Source organism: Colobus angolensis, unplaced genomic scaffold (assembly GCF_000951035.1).
Source record: "Colobus angolensis palliatus isolate OR3802 unplaced genomic scaffold, Cang.pa_1.0 Scaffold303, whole genome shotgun sequence".
Lineage (NCBI taxonomy): Eukaryota > Metazoa > Chordata > Mammalia > Primates > Cercopithecidae > Colobus > Colobus angolensis.
The window spans coordinates 405,804-427,501 of record NW_012116300.1 but is presented as its reverse complement, the minus strand read 5'-3'; the positions used below and the strand labels follow the sequence as shown (position 1 = coordinate 427,501).

Here is a 21,698-nt window from a genome sequence, read left to right as displayed (position 1 = left end):
GCTTCGGCCTCCCAAAGTACTGAGATTACAGACGTGAGCCACCGTGCCCAGCAACTTTTGTATTTTTAGTAGAGGTGGGGTTTCACCATTTTAGCCAGGCTGGTCTTGAACTCCTGACCTCAGGTGATCTACCCTCCTTGGCTCCCAAAGTGCTGAGATTATAGGCATGAACCACCCGCGCCTGGCCTTTTTTTGTTTTTGTTTCTGAGACAGGGTCTCACTCTGTCACCCAGGCTGGAGTGCAGTCACATGATCTCAGCTTACTGCAACCTCCTGGTTAATAGCTGGGACCACAGGCATGCACCACCACACCCAGCTATTTTTTTTGATCTCCATATTCACATTTCCCAGAAAACAGTTACAGAGTCTTTGTGACTTTGCTGTTTCCTATGCTCACACTTTTTCTTCCATTGTCTTGCGAAGTCTGACCTGCCTTCCAGTACCTGGGTAGGTTATTTGTGAACATTGATGGACCATTTTGAACACAGATCTTCAAGAAGAGTGCAGACAGACCTTAAATAACCAGGAAGCACACTGAATGTAAATCTTGGTACATCATGGGAGCTCAACAATGTTTGTGGTGTTCATTTCCAAGTCCTGCTCTCTTGAAAGCACTAATGCTTTTCCTGAGGTGACCCCAACCTATGGATGAACAAGTATTAGTATTACTATTTCTTAATCTGTTTTGTAATAAATCTAAACATGGTTGTGTAGTTCAACCACTGTATTTAAGATTTCCCTAAATACATGGCAACTGATCTTTAAAACTTGTGTTATTTGGGTCCTATATGCTCACTAAAATTTAAAAAAAAGACAACTCAGAAACACGAATGTCTTGCTACCGATTCCCCTCAGAAATAACCACTGTTGGCCGGGCGCGGTGGCTCAAGCCTGTAATCCCAGCACTTTGGGAGGCCGAGACGGGCGGATCACGAGGTCAGGAGATCGAGACCATCCTGGCTAACATGGTGAAACCCCGTCTCTACTAAAAAAATACAAAAAACTAGCCGGGCGAGGTGGCGGTGCCTGTAGTCCCAGCTACCCGGGAGGCTGAGGCAGGAGAATGGCATGAACCCGGGAGGCGGAGCTTGCAGTGAGCTCAGATCCGGCCACAGCACTCCAGCCTGGTTGACAGAGCCAGACTCCGTCTCTAAAAAAAAAAAAAAAAAAAAACCACTGTTAACATTTTAAAATAATTTTTAATCAGCTGAATTTGAGTCAAACCACTGTTGACATTTAAAAATACTTTTTCTGCATGACATTTTATAAGGACAGGTGTTTCTTACTTTTAGCAGTAAAAAGAAATGAGATATTAAAGAGAGAAATGAAATTCACAGCCAATCCCTCAATTCTATTTTCATGTATAGCCATCTATACATGAACTTACATGCTTTTTAGGTAGCATTTTTGTTATTTTAAATTTTATCTCTTTTTTACGTTCCCTCGTAGAAAGTTGACAGATAATCCCTAAAGCTGTCAGTAGGTTGGAAATAAGAAGGAAAGGTAAAGACAATATCTAAGTTAACAAGTAGTTGCTGTGTGACGGGGAACTGAATGAATTGTATTTTTCCTTGGACAGATTTCACAGAGATGATGAGAGCCCTGGGATACCCTCGACATATTTCTATGGAAAATTTCTGTACACCCAATTTTGGACTTGTATCTGAAGTGCTTCTCTGGCTTGTGAAAAGGTTAGAACTACACTTTATGGACGTCTAAGAGTGAATACTGGATTTTATTTGTTAGTCACCTAGAAAACAGGACATAGTTGTGATGCTGCAAAAGGAAGAGTTGTTTGAGTTTGACAGACGCAATTGTAATCTGTTAAAACGTAGCTGTGGCTGGGCACAGTGGCTCGTTCCTATAATCCCAGCACTTTATAATCTCAGGAATTCGAGACCAGCCTGGTCAACATAGCACGACCCTGTCTCCACACACAAAACAACAGTTAGCTGAGCGTGGGGGGTGCACACTCATAGTTCCAGCTACTCAGGAGGCTGAGGCAGGAGGATCACCTGATCCCGGGAGTTTGAGGCTGCAGTGCTGCTGATCATGCTACTGCACACCAGCCCGGGCAGATTGAGACTGTGTCTCAAAAAAAAAAAAATCAGTGGAGTTTAAAAAATGCTGTGGGAGAGGGAAATATACCAGGAAGTGGTGAAAGGAGAATGACCATTCCTCAGTAGGGTGCTGGGCCAGGCTGCTCTTCAGCCCCTCACTGCAGAGTGACAGGGACCTTTTTGCACATTCTAATCAATACACTGGATTAGACATAATGTAGGTTTCTTTTTCTGTGAAAAATTGAATATGATATATGATTCAGGGTTGGCAGCTTTTTCTGTTAAGGACCAGATAATAAACGTTTTACCTGTTGCTAAACATAAAATTCAGAGACTGCATACGATCTGTATTGTGTCTCTTCTTTTTCTTAAAATGTGAAAAGAGTTCTCAGCTTGGAGGCTGTACAGGTTGGAGGCTGCAGTCTGCTGACCCCGGTATCAATACCTTGAAGAAAATAACTTTGTCAACTCTGCTGCTGCTTAGAGCTGACTAATCAGCCCTAGCACTGATCTCTGAGTCAAGGGCTGTCAGCCGGGGTAGCAGTTCTGATTAATTTCATGACATGTCGAGGTCTGAGAGAGATTTAATTTTATAAGCTGAGACCCACGTTTAGTTTTTGAAATCTTTTGTTCTTAGATGAGGATTTACTCCCTTGGTATTTTGGTTTTACTTTTGAAGTTTGCATTGATCTTACTGTCACACTTGGGGACTTGGAGAGCTTTGTTCCAGACCTGCTGTCCTCGCAGTTGCCCACATTCTCTTTAGTGGAGTGTCTCTTTGGTTAACCTGTGCTGTCTCCTCTTACCTCTCTGATAGGTATGAGCCCCAGACTGACATCCCGCCTGACGTGGACACCGAACAGGACCGAGTTTTCTTCATTAAGGCAGTTGCCCAGTTCATGGTTAGTGGACACTTATTTTGTGGAGTTGTAAAATTAAGTAAACTAGAAAGGATGACTCCTCGTTAGGGCTACTTTCAAACTGAGTAATTGAATTTTTCTTTCTTTTTTTTTTTTTGAGATGGAGTCTCATTCTCTCGCCTAGGCTGGAGTGCAGTGGCACAATCTTGGCTCACTGCAACCTCCGCCTCCTGGGGGTTCTCCTGTCTCAGCCTCCTGAGTAGCTGAAATTACGGGCACATGCCACCACACTTGGCTAGTTTTTGTGTTTTTAATAGAAACTGGGTTTCACCATGTTGGCCAGGCTGGTCTCAAACTCCCATCCTCAAGTGATCCACCCGCCTTGGCCTCCCAAAGTGCTGGGATTACAGATGTGAGCCACCACGCATCTGGCCTGAGTTTGCTTTCTAAAACCATTCCATTACTGGGTTTCTGTGGCGCCATTTCACCAGCGAAGTTCTTTTTGTTTGTTTGTCTTTTAATTCATTATTTGTTAAGAATTTTGTTTATGCCAGGCATGGTGGCTCACGCCTGTAATCCCAGCACTTTGGGAGGCCAAGGCAGGCAGATCACAAGGTCAGAAGATTGAGACCATCCTGGCTAACAGGGTGAAACCCTGTCTCCACTAAAAATACAAAAAATTAGCTGGGTGTGGTGGCGGGTGCCTGTAGTCCCAGCTACTCGGGAGGTTAAGGTAGGAGAATGGTGTGAACCCAGGAGGCGGAGCTTGCTGTGAGCTGAGATCACACCATGGCACTCCAGCCTGGGCAACAGAGCGAGACTCCATAAAAAAAAAAAAAAGAATTTTGTTTCTTTATTTTTGAATAGGTAACATATTTCATGGCTCACAAATTGAAAGTAGGCTGGGCGTGGTTGTTCATGCCTGTAAATCCTAGCACTTTGGCAGGCCAAGGTGGGAGGATAGCTTGAGTTCAGGAGTTTGAGAACAGCCTGGGTGATGTAGTAAGATCCTGTCTCTACAAAAAATAAATTAAAAAAAAAATTAGGTGGGCCTGGTGACAGGTGCCTGTAGTCTCAGTTACTTGGGAAGCTGAGGTGGGAGGATTGCTTGAGCCCGGGAGGTTGAAGCTGCAGTAAGCCATGATCATGTCATTGCACTCCAGCCCAGGTGACTAGAGTGAGATGCCATCTTTAAAAAAATTAATGAATTAATTAAAAACATTATGTAACAAAATGGAGTAAAATGACTTTCTACACTATCTGCCCTGGGCGGAGTTCTATTCCAAATAATCACTATTTTAAATCTCTTCCAGAGTGTGTGTGTGTGTGTGTGTGTGTATGTGCAAATAAAAAGTTTTTCCTTTATTTTACACAAATGGTACTGTATACTACTTGATGTACTTACCATACACTACAAGGTGTTTAGCATCTTGTTTTACTTGATGGTATATTTTAGAGAACTTTCCAAATACATATAGAATTTCCTCATTCTGTTTATACCTGAGTGGTATTGTTTGCATGGATATGCCAAAATTTATGTAATTTATATAGGTAGGCTTTTAGGTTGTCTCAAGCTTTGCTGTTTGAAACAATGCTATAATAAGTAACCTGTACGTCTCATTTTGTTTGTGTTTGAGTGTGTCCCTAGAATAAGTTCTTAGATTTGGAATTGCTGGATCAAAAGATATGTGCATTTGTAATTTTGGTGTCTTTTACCAAGTTGCTTTCCATCAAGATTGTCCCAGTTTATATACCCACTCACAATGTTTGAGTCACTTGAATGCTTACTCTTATTAGGTTGTATCCCAGTTGTCAGCAGAGGCATTTTCAACTTACCTACATGGGATTTGGTTTAGACATTACGTGGAAAGGGCCCTCAACCTTTTTTTTTTGATCTAAAAATAGGCCACCAAGGCACATATAAAACTCAACACTAAGAAGCTTTATCAAGCAGATGGGTATGCAGTAAAAGAACTGTTGAAGATCACATCTGTCCTTTATAATGCTATGAAGACCAAGGGGATGGAGGACTCTGAAATAGTAGAGGAAGATGTCAACAAATTCAAGTTTGATCTTGGCTCAAAGGTAAGGACAACGAAAGCCTTGTAGTGAGCGATGGAGCACTGATTTCTTGAACTCTGAAATGGAAGGAGTCTGCTACAGCTCCACTGCTTTTCTTCCTCCTCAACTGAGGGCAGTTTGTCAGTTTTGTGTTCATCAGCGTTTGGATAAAGGCAAATTCGCAGTCCAGTAATTCAACTATTTATTAAAAGCTTAGTATGGCCGGGCACGGTGGCTCAAGCCTGTAATCCCAGCACTTTGGGAGGCCGAGACGGGCGGATCACGAGGTCAGGAGATCGAGACCATACTGGCTAACACAGTGAAACCCCGTCTCTACTAAAAAAAAAACACAAAAAACTAGCCGGGTGAGGTGGCGGGCGCCTGTAGTCCCAGCTACTCGGGAGGCTGAGGCAGGAGAATGGCTAAACCCGGGAGGCGGAGCTTGCAGTGAGCTGAGATCCGGCCACTGCACTCCAGCCTGGGCGACAGAGCGAGACTCCGTCTCAAAAAAAAAAAAAAAAAAAGCTTAGTATTTGTCAGGTAGCATTCAAGCACTGGGGATACAGTTGTGAACAAAAAGGACAGAAATCGTGTGTGTCTGCTCTTTAGTTGGAGGAGTCAGACTGTGAACAGTAATGTAAGAGGTGTGGAAGGTCAGATGCAGTGCGGTCTGCAGAGAGTAATAAGCTGGGATGGGGATGGATGCTGCCCGGGGTGATCTTAAATAGGGCGATCAGGAAGTCCTCATAGATTGGTGGTGTTTCCAGCAGAGATCTGAGGGAGGGAAAGAGTGAGTTGTGCAGTTGGCGGGTGGCGACAGGGTGTCTCAGGATGAGAATTTGTTTGGGGCTGGGTGCAGTGCCTCACTTCTGTAAGCCAAGCATTTTGGGAGGCTGAGGTGAGAGGATCCTTTGAGGCCAAGAGTTCGAGACCAACCTGGGCAACATAGGGAGATGCCATTTTTACCAAATAAAGAAGAAAATTAGCAAGGCGTGATGGTGCACACTTGTGGTCCCACCTGCTCAGGAGGCTAAGGTGAGAGGATCTCTTGAGCCCAGGCAGTCGAGCCATGTTCAGGCCACTGCTCTCCATCCTAGGCAACAGAACAAGACCTTGTCTGGGGGGAAAAAAAAAAAAGAATGTGTTTTGTGTGTTTGAGAAAAAGCAAGGAGGCAATGTGATGAGGGTTGGGAGTGACAGACCCTCTAGTGCCTGGGAAGCCCCTGGAAAGCCTTTGCTTTGCCTCTGAGGTGGGAATCACTGGGATCCAAGCAGAGTCTTCTATGCTTATTTCCCATCAAAAGGGTTGCTCTGGCTGCTGAGCTGCCATCAGACTGAAGCGGGAGGCAGGGCTGGAAGCAGCGAACCTGTTTGGAGAGTGAGGGGTGACCATGGCTTTGAGCAGAGTGGTGGTGGGAGAGGTGCTGTCAGGTGTCAGGGAGCCACCACAGCAGCAAGCCAGAAATAAAGGTTAAGCCTTTAGTTAAGCCCAAGGCCTCAGAGCAGGAGACCTAGAAATGAAGGCCCTGGGGCTGGGAATGTACCTAGGAGTGTGGCCACGCAGGGTGCCTGAAACCACAGTGTGCTGGCCGAGCTCCAAGTCTGGTGCAGGGAAGAAAGCTTCCCCTGTGAGGCCTGCTGGGTGAGGCCTTGTTATTGTCTATGGTTGGGCTTGAAAAGTCACACGTAGATGTTTAGTTTTGTTTTGTTTTGAGACAGAGTTTCACTCTATCGCCCAGGCTGGAGTGCAATGGCACGATTTTGGCTCACTGTGCCTCCGCTTCCCAGGTCCAAGAGATTCTCCTGCGCCAACCTCCTAACTAGCTGGGATTACAGGCGCACACCACCACACCCGGCTAATTTTTTTTTTTTTTTCTTTTTTTGAGATGGAGTTTCACTCTTGTTGCCCAGGCTGGAGTGCAATGGCACAATCTCAGCTCACCCCAATGTCTGCCTCCCAGGTTCAAGTAATTCTCCTGCCTCAGCCTCCTGAGTAGCTGAGATTACAGGCATGCGCCACCACGCCCAGCTAATTTTGTACTTTTAGTAGAGTCAGGGTTTCTCCATGTTGGTCAGGCTGGTTTGAACTCCCAACCCTGGTGATCCGCCTGCCTCGGCCTCCCAAAGTGCTAGGATTACAGGCATGAGCCACTGCACCCGGCCTTGTATTTTTTTTTTTTTTTAAGTAGAGATGGGGTTTCACCATGTCGGCCAACTAGTCTCAAACTCCTGACCTCAGGTGATCTGCCTGCCTCGGCCTCCCAAAGTGCTGGGATTATAGGCGTGAGCCACTGCACCTGGCCTCACACATGGGTTTTTAACCAGGAGCGACACTTGTCAGCAGAAGCGTCTAGAGATTGGGGCATATTTTGATGGTAGATCTCATGGGATGAGGCGTGGGTTGAGAGTAAGCCAGGTGCTACAGGCAAGGTCTTGGGGCAGCCGTGTGGCAGAGGTTGCAGAGCTCGTGGATGTGTTCCACCTCTGTGCTGTACTCTACGGGAACCACTGACCACATGTGGCGAGCACAACTGAGGAACTGAGTTAGGTTCTGCATTTTCTTTAATTTTTAAGTAATTTAAGTGAAAATGGCCACATGTAGCTAGTGGTTACTATATTAGACATCACTGCTCTGAAGTTTTTTATGTGAGCCCCTGGAAGGATGAAGTTGCCATGTACTGAAGCAGAGAAGGTTCTGGACATGCTCCATTTGCCACGCCCATTGGCTGTCCAGGTGGAGATGGTGCGCAGGTAGCTAGTATGTGAGACTAGAGCCCCGGGAAAGCCCAGGCTGGATCTGGGAGCTAGGGGAGGAATCAGCACACAGATGGTATTAAAGCCATGTGGGTAGGAGCAGAGCCAGCAGAAAAGACAGGGGGTCCTGGGATGAAACTCTGACTCGCTCCACTGTTGAGAAGCAGAGAAGGTGACAGACTCCTGCAACGAAGTCTGGGGATGTGCTGCTCGGAAGGGAAGAAAAGCAGCTAGAGCCAGAGCAGGCTGGATACTGGAGGACTAAGGAAGAGGGAAGCAAGCTATCAAAGCCATCAGCTGCGAATGAAGAGGGAGAGTTGTTGCTAGTGGGTTAAAAATGAGAGCCAGAATGTGGGGATTAGTTGTCCAGGAGAGAGGGAGAGTGAGCAGAGCAGGGAGACGTTTACATTTGGGCTCATTAGAAGAGTTAGCATATTCCAGGAAGAGGGGGTGACACGCGCATCCTAAGAAGCCTGTGCAAAGGGATCGGTGCTAAATCCTCATTGTGCTTGTCATCGCCTTCCTGGCAACAGCTGCCCCTCTGTGGAGCCCGGAACCATTGTAAGTCCTTAGTGGGTGCCACCCCATTTGAAACTCTCCAAGCCTGTGGAGGAAAGTCGGAGGCAGAGAAGGAGGACAGGGGGGTACAAAACACAGGCCGTCAGGCTGCTGCAAGAGGATATGTGTCTCTCAGGCTGTCCCTTCATGTGGTTACTCTGCTGCTGCCGGATACCCTCTACTGTGACAGAGTCCAAGTAGGAGGCATGTGGGCTTTCTCCCAGCCATGCCCTCCTGGTTGGGGCTTCAGTTTGATGTGACATTAGGTTCTTTGGAGAGACCTAGGCATCCTGGAATTGGTCTCTTTAGTACTTAGATGATCATTTCTTGAGTGTATGTCCTGCAGCCTGTGAGCGTGTGACTGGGGAAGCACATGTTTGTGGTCACGTGTCCCAACCAAAGGTGGGAACTGACGTGAACAGGCTGGTGGTTAAGTGCATGTTAAAAATCTGGCTGGCTGGGCGCGGTGGCTCACTCCTGTGATCCCAGCACTTTGGGAGGCCGAGGTGGGTGGATCACCTGAGGTCGGGAGTTAAAGACCAGCCTGACCAACATGGAGAAACCCTGTCTCTACTAAAAATACAAAATTAGCTGGGCGTGTGGCACATACATGTAATCCCAGCTACTTGGGACGCTAAGGAAGGAAAATTATTTGAACCCGGGAGGTGGAGATTGCAGTGAGCTAAGATCGCGCCATTGCACTCCAGCCTAGGCAACAAGAGCGAAACTCCGTCTGTCTCAGAAAAAAAAAAAAAAGAAAGAAATCTGTGACTGGCTGAACATGGTGGTTCTGCCTATAATCCCAACACTTTGGGAGGCTGAGGTAGGAGGGTCGCTTGAGGCCAGGAGTTAGAGAGGAGCCTGGGTAACATAGCCAAGACCCTGTCTCTATTAAAAAAAATCTGTTGCTGAGGTTTCTGTTTTTGTTATTTTCCTTCCAGATTGCAGATTTGAAGGCAGCCAGGCAGCTTGCGTCTGAAATCACCTCCAAAGGAGCATCTCTGTATGACTTGCTCGGCATGGAAGTAGAATTGAGGGTGAGCATTCCAATACTTCCTTAACTATGCGGATTTTCTCTTCAAGGTTTTCTTTTTCAATTCTGTTTCTTCCTTTTCAGTTCTGACTTAATGAAATATACCTGGTTGAATGAGCTAATGTGTGGAAAGGTGATACAGGATGTTAGATGCCCTTCCTGCTTCTGGTGGGCACTGGTCTACATTCATTCATTCATTTATTTGAGATGGAGTCTCACTCTGTCGCCCAGACTGGAGTGCAGTGGTGCGATCTCGGCTCACTGCAAGCTCCGCCTCCCGGGTTCACACCATTCTCCTGCCTCAGCCTCCCGAGTAGCTGGGACTACAGGCGCCCGCCACCTCGCCCGGCTAGTTTTTTGTATTTTTAGTAGAGACAGGGTTTCATCATGTTGGCTAGGATGGTCTCGATCTCCTGACCTCGTGATCCGCCTGCCTCGGCCTCCCAAAGTGCTAGGATTACAGGCATGAGCCACCGTGCCTAGCACTGATCTATCTTTAACTTCTTGTTTAGTAGTGGCAGCTCCATGGCATGTGACTGAGCTGTCCTTGTTGTGCCCTGGCAGACTTTGTTGGTCATGATGCTTTTTTCTGGTGTGCCCTGCTTCAGCATTCTTCTCAAAAATGATCTTCTGAGCTTGCAGTTCCCAGACCTTGCTATCCAACAAACACCTGGGGACCTCTAAAGACTTCTGAAGCCTGTCTTTAACTCTGGGGTCCTTGTTATGGAATGTGACCTGGGCACTGGGAGTTTTCAGATTCTCCCGGGTGATTCTAACAGCAGAGTTTGGGACCAGCGATCTTTGTGTCACTTCCAGTCAGCTGAAGTTGATGTTGCAATGGAGACTGATTTGATTTGCAATCCTTGTTGCAGCCAATGCCAGCCAAGAAGTATGTGCCATCACCTACATTTAAGCAGCTGTTTAAGAGTAGAGTGGTGTTTATTTTTTATTTTTTAAATTTTGTTATTTTTTTTGAGATGGTCTCACTCTGTTGCCCAGGCTGTAGTGAAGTGGCTCAATCTTGGCTCACTACGGCCTCCGCCTCCAGGTTCAGGTGATTCTCCTTCCTCCGCCTCCCAAGTAGCTGGGATTACAGATGTGTGTCACCAGGCCCAGCTAATTTTTGTATTTTTAGTAGAGACAGGATTTCATCATGTTGGCCAGGCTGGTCTCAAACTTCTGATCTCAAGTGATTTGCCTTCCTCTAGCCTCCCAAAGTGCTGGGATTACAAGCGTGAACCCCTGCGTCTGGCCTAGAGTGGAGTAGTGTTTAATCCTTACCTGTAAAGATTTATGGCATTTGGGCCGGGCGCGGTGGCTCACGCCTGTAATCCTAGCACTTTGGGAAGCTGAGGCGGGCGGATCACGAAATAAGGAGATCGAGACCATCCTGGCTAATACAGTGAAACCCCATCTCTACTAAAAATACAAAAAATTAGCCAGGCGTGGTGGCGGGCACCTGTAGTCCCAGCTGCTGGGGAGGCGGGCACCTGTAGTCCCAGCTGCTGGGGAGGCTGAGGCAGGAAAATGGCGTGAACCCGGGAGGCGGAGCTTGCAGTGAGCCGAGATCATGCCACTGCACTCCAGCCTGGGTGACAGAGCAAGACTCTGTCTCAAAAAAAAAAAAAAAAAAAAAAAATTTATGGCACTTGAAGCATATGTGCTCAATCTACTGCTTAATTAAATGAATTTCTTTCATTCACTTCCTATCAGGAATGCCAGCCATGGCTTCTCTCTCTCACTGCCTTGCCTATGTTTGGCATACCCTGGGAGCAAACCGGAAGTGGAAGTCTGGGGAAGAGGGGCTTAGGTGCCAGGTTGCTATGCCTGCTCATCATATATTGACCTGGCAGTTGCCACCCGATGAAGTGTGGTTGGCAGAATGAAACTGCCACTGACATCTTCTAGCTAATTCAGTTGATGAATAAGGCACCTCCAGGCTTTCTCCTGTTCTGTTTCTAGTGCAGTGGTGTACATATGTCTGTGTGTGTCTCTAAGAGACCCAGAGACAGGAGCTGGCCACTTGCTGATTGCCACTAGAGCTGTGGCATCACTGTGAGACTTCACTTCCATCCCACAGGGACTCTTTCAGCACCATCCTGTAAAGAATGATGAAGTAACCAGTGGCAGAACTGTTCCCAAGGAAACCAAGAGACCCTGAATGTAGTACTTTTCCAATTCTGTATGTAGTCATGATCTGAGGAAGAGCCCCTATCCAATGTTTGTTTTTCTTTCATTCAGTAAACATTTACTGAGGTGCAGCCCCAGTCACAGGCAAGGCACTGAATTCTGCTTCCTTGACTAAGTCATCACCCTGCCCTCAGCCGTTCCCACCAGCATGTGCAGGTGCACCATGGAAGAAAGGAAGCACAAGACGAGTTTTGACACAGTGCTCTAGGAACCTTGTCTTACTCCATTCAGGCTGCCGTCACAAAACACAATAAGCTGAGTGTGACTTGTGAATAACAGATTTGTTTCTTATGGTTCTGGAGATCGGGAAGGTCTAGATGAAAGCACTAACAGATTCAGTGTCTGGCGAGGGTATGTTCCTAACAGATGTTGCCTTGTTGCTGGTTCCTCACATGGCAGCAAGGGTGAGGGATCTCCCCAGGGTTTCTCTTACGAGCTAATCACCTACTAAAGGCCTCACCTCTTAACATCATGGGTTAGAGTTTCAACATATGAATTTTGGAGTCACGCAAACATTGTCTATGGCAAACCTCATAACTATATCCACATTAAAATCCCATGTCTCAGAAGTTTTCAGCACTGATGTGATAGTCACAGATGTCTCCCTTGATTGGTTAATGGTTCATGCTAGGGGCAGGGCCATGGTAACTGTTCTTGTCGGTTGTGTTGTTAGCAATAGGCAACTGAGAGGGACTTCATCCTAAGAAAGATTATACAGGCTGGCAGGGGATCCTGACAGCAAGTTGAACTGTGCTTAGTTTGGGTGTCACCTGGACAGAATGCAGGTAAAGAAGCACATTTGGGGCTGGGCACAGTGGCTCATGCCTGTGATCCTAGCACTTTGGGAGGCCAAGGAATGTGGATCACTTGAGCCTAGGAGTTTGAGACCAGCCTGGGCAACATAGTGAGACCCTCTCTCTCTTAAAAAAAAAAAAGCAAGTAAATTTGGGAGAAAAAATAATGGATGCTAAATTCAGTTTTGCTCATAGAGTTGGGGTCACATGGGCCTTGGCTGAAAAGGAGGATCTTGAGCTCTGGAGAGAGGCTGGGTAGGCACTTAGATGATGGAAGACACTATAGGAGGTGATGGTGGAAGTGTTTTTGCATCAGAGATTCACGTTGTAATGAAACTTTGGAGAATCAGTCCACAAGGCACATCTAGATCTAGGAATACTGATTTTGAGAACTCCTTTTCTGAAAATATTTGTAAATGATTTTACCATTTCCCTAGGAAATGAGAACAGAAGCCATTGCCAGACCTCTGGAAATAAATGAGACTGAAAAAGTGATGAGAATTGCAATAAAAGAGATTTTGGTAAGATGACTTTGCTTTTATATGATGTTTTTAATGCCTGGGATTCAAAAATACTGATTTCTTGCCCGTACAAGACAGAACAAGCTAGGCTGGGTAAAGAGGGATGTGTTAGTGGGGAAATGAAAAACTCAGAGGACATTCGAGCATACCTAGGTCACTTACTATCATTTTTTCCCCTCGTTATAAATAAAAAACAACTTCTCATGTTGTTAAAAATTCATCAGTTTCGGTAATTTGATAATTTTCAATTATTCAAGAATTTTAATAAATAATGCTCTATTTTATTTTGTTTAACCAGTTCCTCACTGCTTAGTATTTAAATTATTTCAGGGTTTTCTAAATTCCAGACAGCACTGTAATAAGTAGAAGGATCACCATTGTTTACTGCTCACCCACATCAGTTATCCTCTCATCTAAAGGAGTCAGTTGGAAGGCAGATCATGAGGGTGACTTTAGACTCAGATTGCTTGGGTTTGAATTCCACTGTGTGATCTTAGGCAAGTTACTTAACCTCTCTGTGCCTCATTTTCCTCATCTGTAAAATAGCAAGAACTGCATTCCCATCTGTGTGGGGTCTTTATAAACATTAATCACGATGGGGCATATCAAGCTTCGTCTCTGAGGCACAATAGATACTCAGTCATCATTGATGATTTATTTTACTCAGTAGACACAGATGGGGGCCCCTGTGTACATTCAGAGTAGGCATAGAACAAGAATTTGCTATGAGTTATACAAAATTCTAAAAATCATAGGTTTTTAAAAATATATAATTCTCTTGTCATTGAACTGTAGTAACCCCTGGGTAGCCCAGCCCAGGAAGTCAGAGCCTCACAGGGGGAGAAGGACACCACAGCCCTGGTTTGGAGATTGGTGACAGAAAGGCAGATGGATCAAATAAGTAAAAATATGGTAATGATAAGGAAGCCACGTTCCTCACTGTTGGAGAAAAAAGTCACAAAAATGTCACAAAAATGGAAAGAGAGAAAATTAGAGTGAACCTGAAATTGGAGGTGTTGGTTAAATGCATAATTTTCAATATATAGATAGATACAGGAATAAATTTTGATATCCATGTATGTACATTTAAAGAATTACATACATATGTATGTAAATATGTTTTATTTATATACATACACATAGACACACCCACACTCATACATTTCTTAGCTCTGAGCACACCTAGCACCTGGCTTAATACCATTCTCCACCAAAGGAACCAGAACTCTTAGGGGTAAATGGCTGATTCCAGCGTTGGGCAGGAGCAGTACAAGAAAGTAAGGAAGGGCTCAAAGGAGGAAAGGGAGCTGTTGCAAGCATACAGAAGTCAACTTGAGTGGGCCTCTCCTGGCCAAAGTAGGGACAACTTAAGCATCAAAATAAGTTAGAATAATTAGTTTTATGGCATAATAGAATGAAATAGGAAACCATGAGTTCTCACTGGCATAAAAAAAAAAGAGGCTGGGTGCGGTGGCTCACGCCTGTAATCCCAGCACTTTGGGCGGCCGAGGCAGGCAGATCACGAGGTCAGGAGATCGAGACCATCCTGGCTAACACGGTGAAACCCCGTCTCTACTAAAAATGCAAAAAATTAGCTGGGCGTGGTGGCGGGCGCCTGTAGTCCCAGCTACTCGGGAGGCTCAGGCAGGAGAATGGCGTGAACCCAGGAGGCGGAGCTTGCAGTGAGCCGAGATCATGCCACTGCACTCCAGCCTGGGTGACTGAGCGAGACTCCGTCTCAAAAAAAAAAAAAAAAAAAAGAATATTGGAAGCTGAGGAGGAGCAGGTCATTCACACAGTTTCAAAGTAGCTTTCCACAAAGTACTTTTCTTTTTTTTTTTTTTTTTTTTGAGACGGAGTCTCGCTCAGTCACCCAGGCTGGAGTGCAGTGGCGCCATTTCAGCTCACTGCAACCTCTGCCCATGAGGTTCAAGTGATTCTGATGCCTTAGCCTTCTGAGTAGCTGGGATTACTGGGGCACACCACCACACCTGGCAAATTATTGTATTTTTGTTTTTTTATTTATTTATTTTTGAGACGCTCTGTTGCCCAGGCTGGAGTGCAGTGGCGCCATTTCAGCTCACTGCAACCTCTGCCTCCTGGGTTCAAGCAATTCTTGTGCCTCGACCTCCCAAATAGCTGGAATTATAGGTATGTGCCACCACACCCAGCTAATCTTTTTTCTTTTTTTAATGGAGATGGGGTTTTGCCATGTTTGGCCAGGCTTGTTTCAAACTCCTGACTTCAGGTGATCCGCCCGCCTTGACCTCTCAAAGTGCTGGGATTACAGGCATGAGCCACTGTGCCCAGCCCACAGAGTACTTATTAATTACAGAGGGGAAAAGAGTCGCTTCCCAGGGAGAAGCCCGTCAGTTACCCCCTTAATCAAGTGATCAAAGTGAAGATCATCGTTGTAGAACAAATCAAAACGATGCACGCCTGGTAGGGTGCAGTCACTTCTGAGTATTCCTGCCAACGATGCACATCTGACTCTAATGAGACAAAGCCAAACTGAGGGGCATTCCACAGATGAAGCAGCCTGTATGCTCCCAAAGTGAAAAGGTTCTGAAAGTCAAGGAAATCTGAGGGGGCATTTCAGACTGAGGGAGGCTGTGGAGATGTGATGACTGGACACATAGGCAGCTCCTGTCTGCTGTTGGGGACTTCACTGGGACAAGTGGGGACAGTGGAGTGGGGCTGGGGTTAGATGGTGGTAGTGTGTCAGTGCTGGCTTCCTGTTTTGATGATTGTATTGTGGGGATGTAGGAGAAAGTCCTTGTTTGTAGGAAATACACACTAAAGTATCTAGGATGTTGGAACATCTGGTAAGCAACTTACTGTCACCTAGGTTGGGAAAAACGTTTTGTGTTGTACAACAGATCTTAACGTAAATTTTTGATTGTTTCTAAATTTAAAAGTTAAAAAAAAAGTGCTATACCTCTTAATGCTTGCCAGTGTTCTAACTGAATCAGGTGAGCACGGCATGAGTGTGCCCTTAGCACCAATATGTTAAACGCAGAACACCCAAGAGGGGACAGGGTTCATTTCTTGCTAGAAATCTCTTAAGACTCCTTTCATTGTTAGAAAATATCTGTGATGTTTGATCATTCTAAAAACTAAGCCAAAACAACAACATGGGTACTTAAAAGGGGTTAGGAAGTACAGGCCATTTATTTCAGAAACCAGGGAAAATTGTTGTGTTTACACAGCCGTTTTGCATTGTGGATCTTTCTTGTTTGAGGAACAGATATGTTTAAGGTGGGATAAATATACAAGGTTTTAATCTGACTTTGGTTCAAGGAAATAGTTGCCATTGACTGAAGTTGTTTAGAAAGGAGACCTACCTTTCTTCCTGGAAGGGTGAACTCACATTTCTCCCGGGGGCTTTAAGGCACTTGCAGCAAATGGATGATAAGGATTTGATTATTTTAATGAAAGTATCTTAAAAATGGCCAGTGTACTTTGACCAAAAAAATCAGACCATAAATGCATTGTCAGCAACAGTGGCTGCTTCCAAAACACACCATCCCTGAGAGTTGTGGAGAGTGTCTGGGCTTCTTAGGCCATTTCTCTGTGGAGCCCATAGCTTTTCAGAGACTTGCAGGAAAACAGAGTAACCCCTTTACGGGATGCTACACATAGGCAAAGTGCTGGAGGAGAAAGCCCCACCTTGGCCACCAGGAACTTAATGCAGGGCTGGAAAGCCAGAACCCTGGGGGGCCAGTTCCACGCTCAGCTGGGTGGCAGTCCAGATTCCTCATGAAGAGATTGGAGCCTGAACCACAGGCATGTGACCCGGCAGGCCACTGGACAAGATGCATGTGAAGACAGTGCTCTACCTGTGACTCTACCTGCTTCAAATGAACCTTCTCTTAGGATAGGGAGACTTGTGTTATTGTCAGTGTCCCCTTTCCGTTCTTTACTCAGCCTCTGTTGCCCAAGGGCCTCTCTCTGACTGTTGCCCTGGGCCCCTTCCAGAGCTGGTGCACGTCAGTGTGGCCAGTGCCACCGCGGGAACTGCTTTTGCACTGACTTCACCATGGTTTCTTCTCATTTTTAGTCTGTAGTCAAGCTTCTGTTGCCAGGAAGAGGGAAGAGGGACCTTCTCTCAGTCCCAGCAGCCAGTGGGTTAGGGCTGGGACCAGCTGTTCCTTTCTCTCCCCTCTAGCAGTACTTGGTGTGTGTGTATTCTGTAAGTCGGGTGTTTGTAACTATTGGCATGGCCTGAATGACTGACCAGTACCAACAAGGTACTGATGTGTACCTTGTTCTAACCGAGTGAGCCAGACAAAAGACGGCAGGCCTCTCCACCTTGACCAGGACACTGGTCTTTCCATCTTCACTTCTTTCCCTGGGCAGAAATGCCTGCTTTTCATGGGGGAAAAAAAGATAACTTTTTCTGGACCCGTGTGATATTCCCCCTGGAACTAGTGGGTTAAGTGAGTCATTGCTTGGGGAAGTGTCTACTTTATTTATTTGCTTTTGTGTTTGTTGAGCATAATGTTGCCATGCCTGAAGAGTTGCAGAATTCTTCTATGAGTTAGGATGGCTGTTTTTACTGCTACCTTGTCTCATTATTTCCCATTAAATATAGACACAGGTTCAGAAGACTAAAGACCTGCTCAATAATGTGGCCTCTGATGAAGCTAATTTAGAAGCCAAAATTGAAAAGAGAAAATTAGAACTGGAAAGAAATCAGAAGCGACTAGAGACTCTGCAGAGTGTCAGGTAGATATGAACACTTGGAGAATGAGTAGAAAAGTGTCCTGGAAAGTTCACACAAACTGAGCGTGGTGGCTCATGTCTGAAATCTCAGCTACTCATGAGGCTGGGGTGGGGGGTTCTCTTGAGCCCAGGAATTTGAGAGCAGCCTGGGCAGCATAATGAAACCCCATCTCTAAAAATTGTTAAAAATTACCTCAGTGTGGTGGTACACACCTGTAATCTCAGCTACTTGGGAGGCTGAGGCAGGAGGATTGCTTGAGCCCAGGAGGTTGAGGCTGCACTGAGCTATGGTTGCATCACTGCACTCCAGCCTAAGCAAAAGAACGAGGCCCCGACTCTAAAAGAAAAAAGAAAAGTTAGAAGAAAGACTTAAGAGAATAGAATATGATCTTAACTCTTCTTAAGCAATGAAAAAAAGACTTACATAAGGATATCTTCACCTCAAAATGTGCATGTGTTGCCTGTCGTAACAAGCAGATGGCTAAACTCATTCTCTTTACTGCTTGCAGTATGTCTGGAAAACTGCTTTATGCTTGAATTGCCCTTTAAGCTTTTATAGCTTCTTGGAACTCAAGGCAGAGTAAGTGAATCCAGATGGGGAAATCCAGACGTGGTCTGCTAAGAACTTGCCATAAATTAGGTAGAAACAGAAACATACTCCTGCCTCTTTATTGGCATAGATTTTAGACTTTATTTAAACCTTGATCGTTCCTCACCAGTCAGTAATTCGTCTTTTTTCCTACTTTACCTCACTGAAAATGTATTTCCCAGGAATACCGATGGAGAGTAGTGGTGCCAGCCCTCTGTTCTCTTCTTCGTTCTGCACCTCTTTCCCTCCCCCGTGCTTCTGCTCTTTCTCCCTTTTCATTCTCCCTTTATTTTTCTTTCTTCTTGGCTCCCTCCTCTTCCCAGCTGCCTGCTCTGCTCGAATATGTTTTGCCTTTTTGGATGTTCGTGGCTGGCTACACCCTGGCCACTGTCCCGAGGTCTGTGGGGAGACAGCACCTGGAGGCAGTGACAACAACCACAGGGAGCGCCCTGGCTCCTCCCCACCCAGCACAAGGCCGAGGCCCTTCCGCTCCTGAAACTGGCTATTTACCTCTGGAGCCTCAGAGAGGGAAACAAAACAGAAGTCAGTGCCGCCAGATAGATTGATGTCGACACATTCCACTTTTACAGCATCAATTCCTTTTTGTTAAGCTCCAAATCCTTTTAACAGAAAAAAAAGTCTCTTTGTTTTGCTCTAGTTCAAAAGATTATAATTATTTCTTAGTTTATCTGCTTATATTTTTAAAAGAGTAGAATTTTCCCTTTAAGGTCAATAATAGGAAAAAAAGAGAAAGTTCAGCAAATCAGTTGAAATAGATTTTTATGTTTTTTTGTTTTGTTTTGTTTTTGTTTTTGTTGTTTTTTTTTTTGAGATGGAGTTTCGCTCTGTTGCCCAGGTGGGAGTGCAGTGGTGCGATCTCAGCTCACTGCAACCTCCGCCTCCCAGATTCAAGCAATTCTCCTGCCCCAGTCTCTCAACTAGCTGGGATTACAGGCAGCCGCCACCACACCCAGCTAATTTTTGTATTTTTAGTAGAGACGAGGTTTCACCTTGTTGGCCAGGCTGGTCTCAAACTCCTGACCTCAGTTGATCCGCCTGCCTTGGCCTCCCAAAGTGCTGGGATTACAGGCGTGAGTCGCTGCACCCAGCCGACAGTAGAACATTATACCCAAATAAGATAATAATATATATATTTGTTGATTTTGAGAGATGTGTCTGGTATGTGACTTTTTGCCTTTAGAGATGGGGTCTCAGTGTGTCCCCAGGCTGGAGGGCTGGAGTGCCATGGCAAGGTCAGAGGATCCTCACTCACTGCAGCCTTGAACTCCAGGCTCAATCCTCCTCCTACCTCAGCCTCCCTAAATGCTAGGGTTACAGGTATGAGCCGATGCACTGGCCTGATCATTTTTAACTCTACTGACATTATGATATATTGAAATGAAAAAAAAAAGATTATAGAATTTCTTAGTATATTTAATTTTTGTTTAAAATGCATTCCTATCTATATGCATAGAAAAGTCTGGAACGATGTATGTCAGCTAGCAAATGCTTATACCCGGTGATGGGATTATCAGTAATTTTTACATCATTCTTCATACATACTTCAGGATTATTTCAAGTTTTTACAAAGAGTACATCTTACTTATGATGAAAAAGAAGTATGTCCATTTTGGCGGGAGAAAGGAGAAGAGGGAAAATATTTGTAAGCAGTTACAAGAATGAAGGCCCTTCTCTAATTAAGGGTTTCCAGAGAAAGCCACCATGGAGTCTGAAACTGTGAATACCCGTTTCAAACTACTGCACATTAACTCACCTTTCACTTTTTATTTCATTTGCTTGTTTTAGGCCATGTTTTATGGATGAGTATGAGAAGACTGAGGAAGAATTACAAAAGCAGTATGACATTTATCTGGAGAAATTTCAAAATCTGACTTACCTGGAGCAGCAGCTTGAAGAGTATCATAGGATGGAGCAAGAAAGGTTTGAGGTGAGCTGAGCCTGTCCTCTGTTCAGCCATTCCTTCTGGTGTGTTATTTTGTATTGGGTGACAGGCCATTTTGTTAATAGCGTTGTGAAAAAATCAGTACATGTTTTTTCTCCCTGGTCAGTCTGAGGATTGCTCATGTCATGCATTTGTTTTGCTGGCAGTGTACCCTGGACTCCAGGGTTGTCAAATCTTTGATGTCATATTTCATCAGGTTTAGTCAGTTGAGAATACAGACAGGGCCAACGTGAGGCCTGTGCGGCTGCATAAGAACCTGTGCCGACATGGGGCCTGTGCTTGCTTTCAGGCCCTGTAGTCGCCGTCTGGAAATTCATAATAATTTTTAAGTGTATTTTATTTTCCACTGATTCCTCAAGTGCAGATTTAGAAGCTTGCTTGGCTTCGGCAGGTCAAGGTGGGTGGATCACTTGGAGTCAGGAGTTCGAGACCAGCCTGGCCGACATGTGAAACCCCACCTCTCCTGAAAATAAAAAAATTAGGCTGGGCGCGGTGGCTCAAGCCTGTAATCCCAGCACTTTGGGAGGCCAAGATGGGCGGATCATGAGGTCAGGAGATCGAGACCATCCTGGCTAACACAGTGAAACCCCGTCTCTACTAAAAATACAAAAAAAAAATTAGCTGGGCGAGGTGGCAGGTGCCTGTAATCCCAGCTACGCAGGAGGCTGAGGCAGGAGAATGGCGTGAACCCAGAAGGCAGAGCTTGCAGTGAGCTGAGATCCGGCCACTGCACTCCAGCCTGGGCGACAGAGCAAGACTCCGTCTCAAAAATAAATAAATAAAAATAAAAATAAAAAATAAAAAAATTAGCTGGGTGTGGTGGTGCATGCCTATAGTCCCAGCTACTCGGGAGGCTGAGACAGGAGAATCGCTTGAACCTGGGAGGCAGAGGCTGCAGTTAGCCAAGATTGTGCCACTGTACTCCAGCCTGGGCAACAGAGCAAGATCCCGTCTCCAAAAATAAAACTTTCTTAAGTCAGTTCACATAAAGATTTTCAAGGCAAGGTGCGATGTAATTCCAGCACTTTGGGAGGCTTAGGCAGGAGGATCACTGGAGCCCAAGAATCCGAGACCAGTTCGGGCAACATAGTGAGACCCGTCTCTACAAAGAAGTAAAAATAAATTAGGCCGGGCGTGGTGGCGCACGCCTGTAATCCCAGCACTTTGGGAGATGAGGTGGATGGATCACGAGGTCAGGAGATCAAGACCATCCTGGCTAACACAGTGAAACCCTGTCTCTATAAAAATACAAAAAATTAGCCGGGTGTGGTGGTGGGCGCCTGTAGTCCCAGCTACTCTGGAGGCTGAGGCAGGAGAATGGTGTGAACCCAGGAGGCAGCGCTTACAGTGAGCCGAGATTGCATCACTGCACTCCAGCCTGGGCGGCAGAGCGAGACTGTCTCAAATAAATAAATAAATAAATTAGCTGGGCATGGTGTTGCACACTTACTGTCCCAGCTACTTGGGAGCCTGAGATGGGAGGATTGCTTGAGCCTGGAAGTTTAAAGTTGGAGTGAACCATGATGATGCCACTGCACTCCAGCTTGGTTGACAGAGCAAGACTCTGTCTCAAAAAAAAAAAAAAAAAAA

The 21,698-nt window shown here is 45.5% G+C and overlaps 1 protein-coding gene across 1 annotated transcript in view; it reads left to right on the top strand.

Annotated features, from left to right (window-relative positions):
- CLUAP1 (clusterin associated protein 1) overlaps nucleotides 1-21,698 on the top strand; it is a 37,611-nt gene that overhangs the window by 2,903 nt on the left and 13,010 nt on the right. The window contains exons 2-8 of the mRNA XM_011950188.1: nucleotides 1,580-1,691; nucleotides 2,878-2,962; nucleotides 4,826-5,005; nucleotides 9,235-9,330; nucleotides 12,748-12,831; nucleotides 17,426-17,559; nucleotides 19,952-20,093. Of these exons, the coding sequence (XP_011805578.1) occupies nucleotides 1,580-1,691; nucleotides 2,878-2,962; nucleotides 4,826-5,005; nucleotides 9,235-9,330; nucleotides 12,748-12,831; nucleotides 17,426-17,559; nucleotides 19,952-20,093 (833 nt within the window). The remainder of the gene's footprint in view (nucleotides 1-1,579; nucleotides 1,692-2,877; nucleotides 2,963-4,825; nucleotides 5,006-9,234; nucleotides 9,331-12,747; nucleotides 12,832-17,425; nucleotides 17,560-19,951; nucleotides 20,094-21,698) is intronic.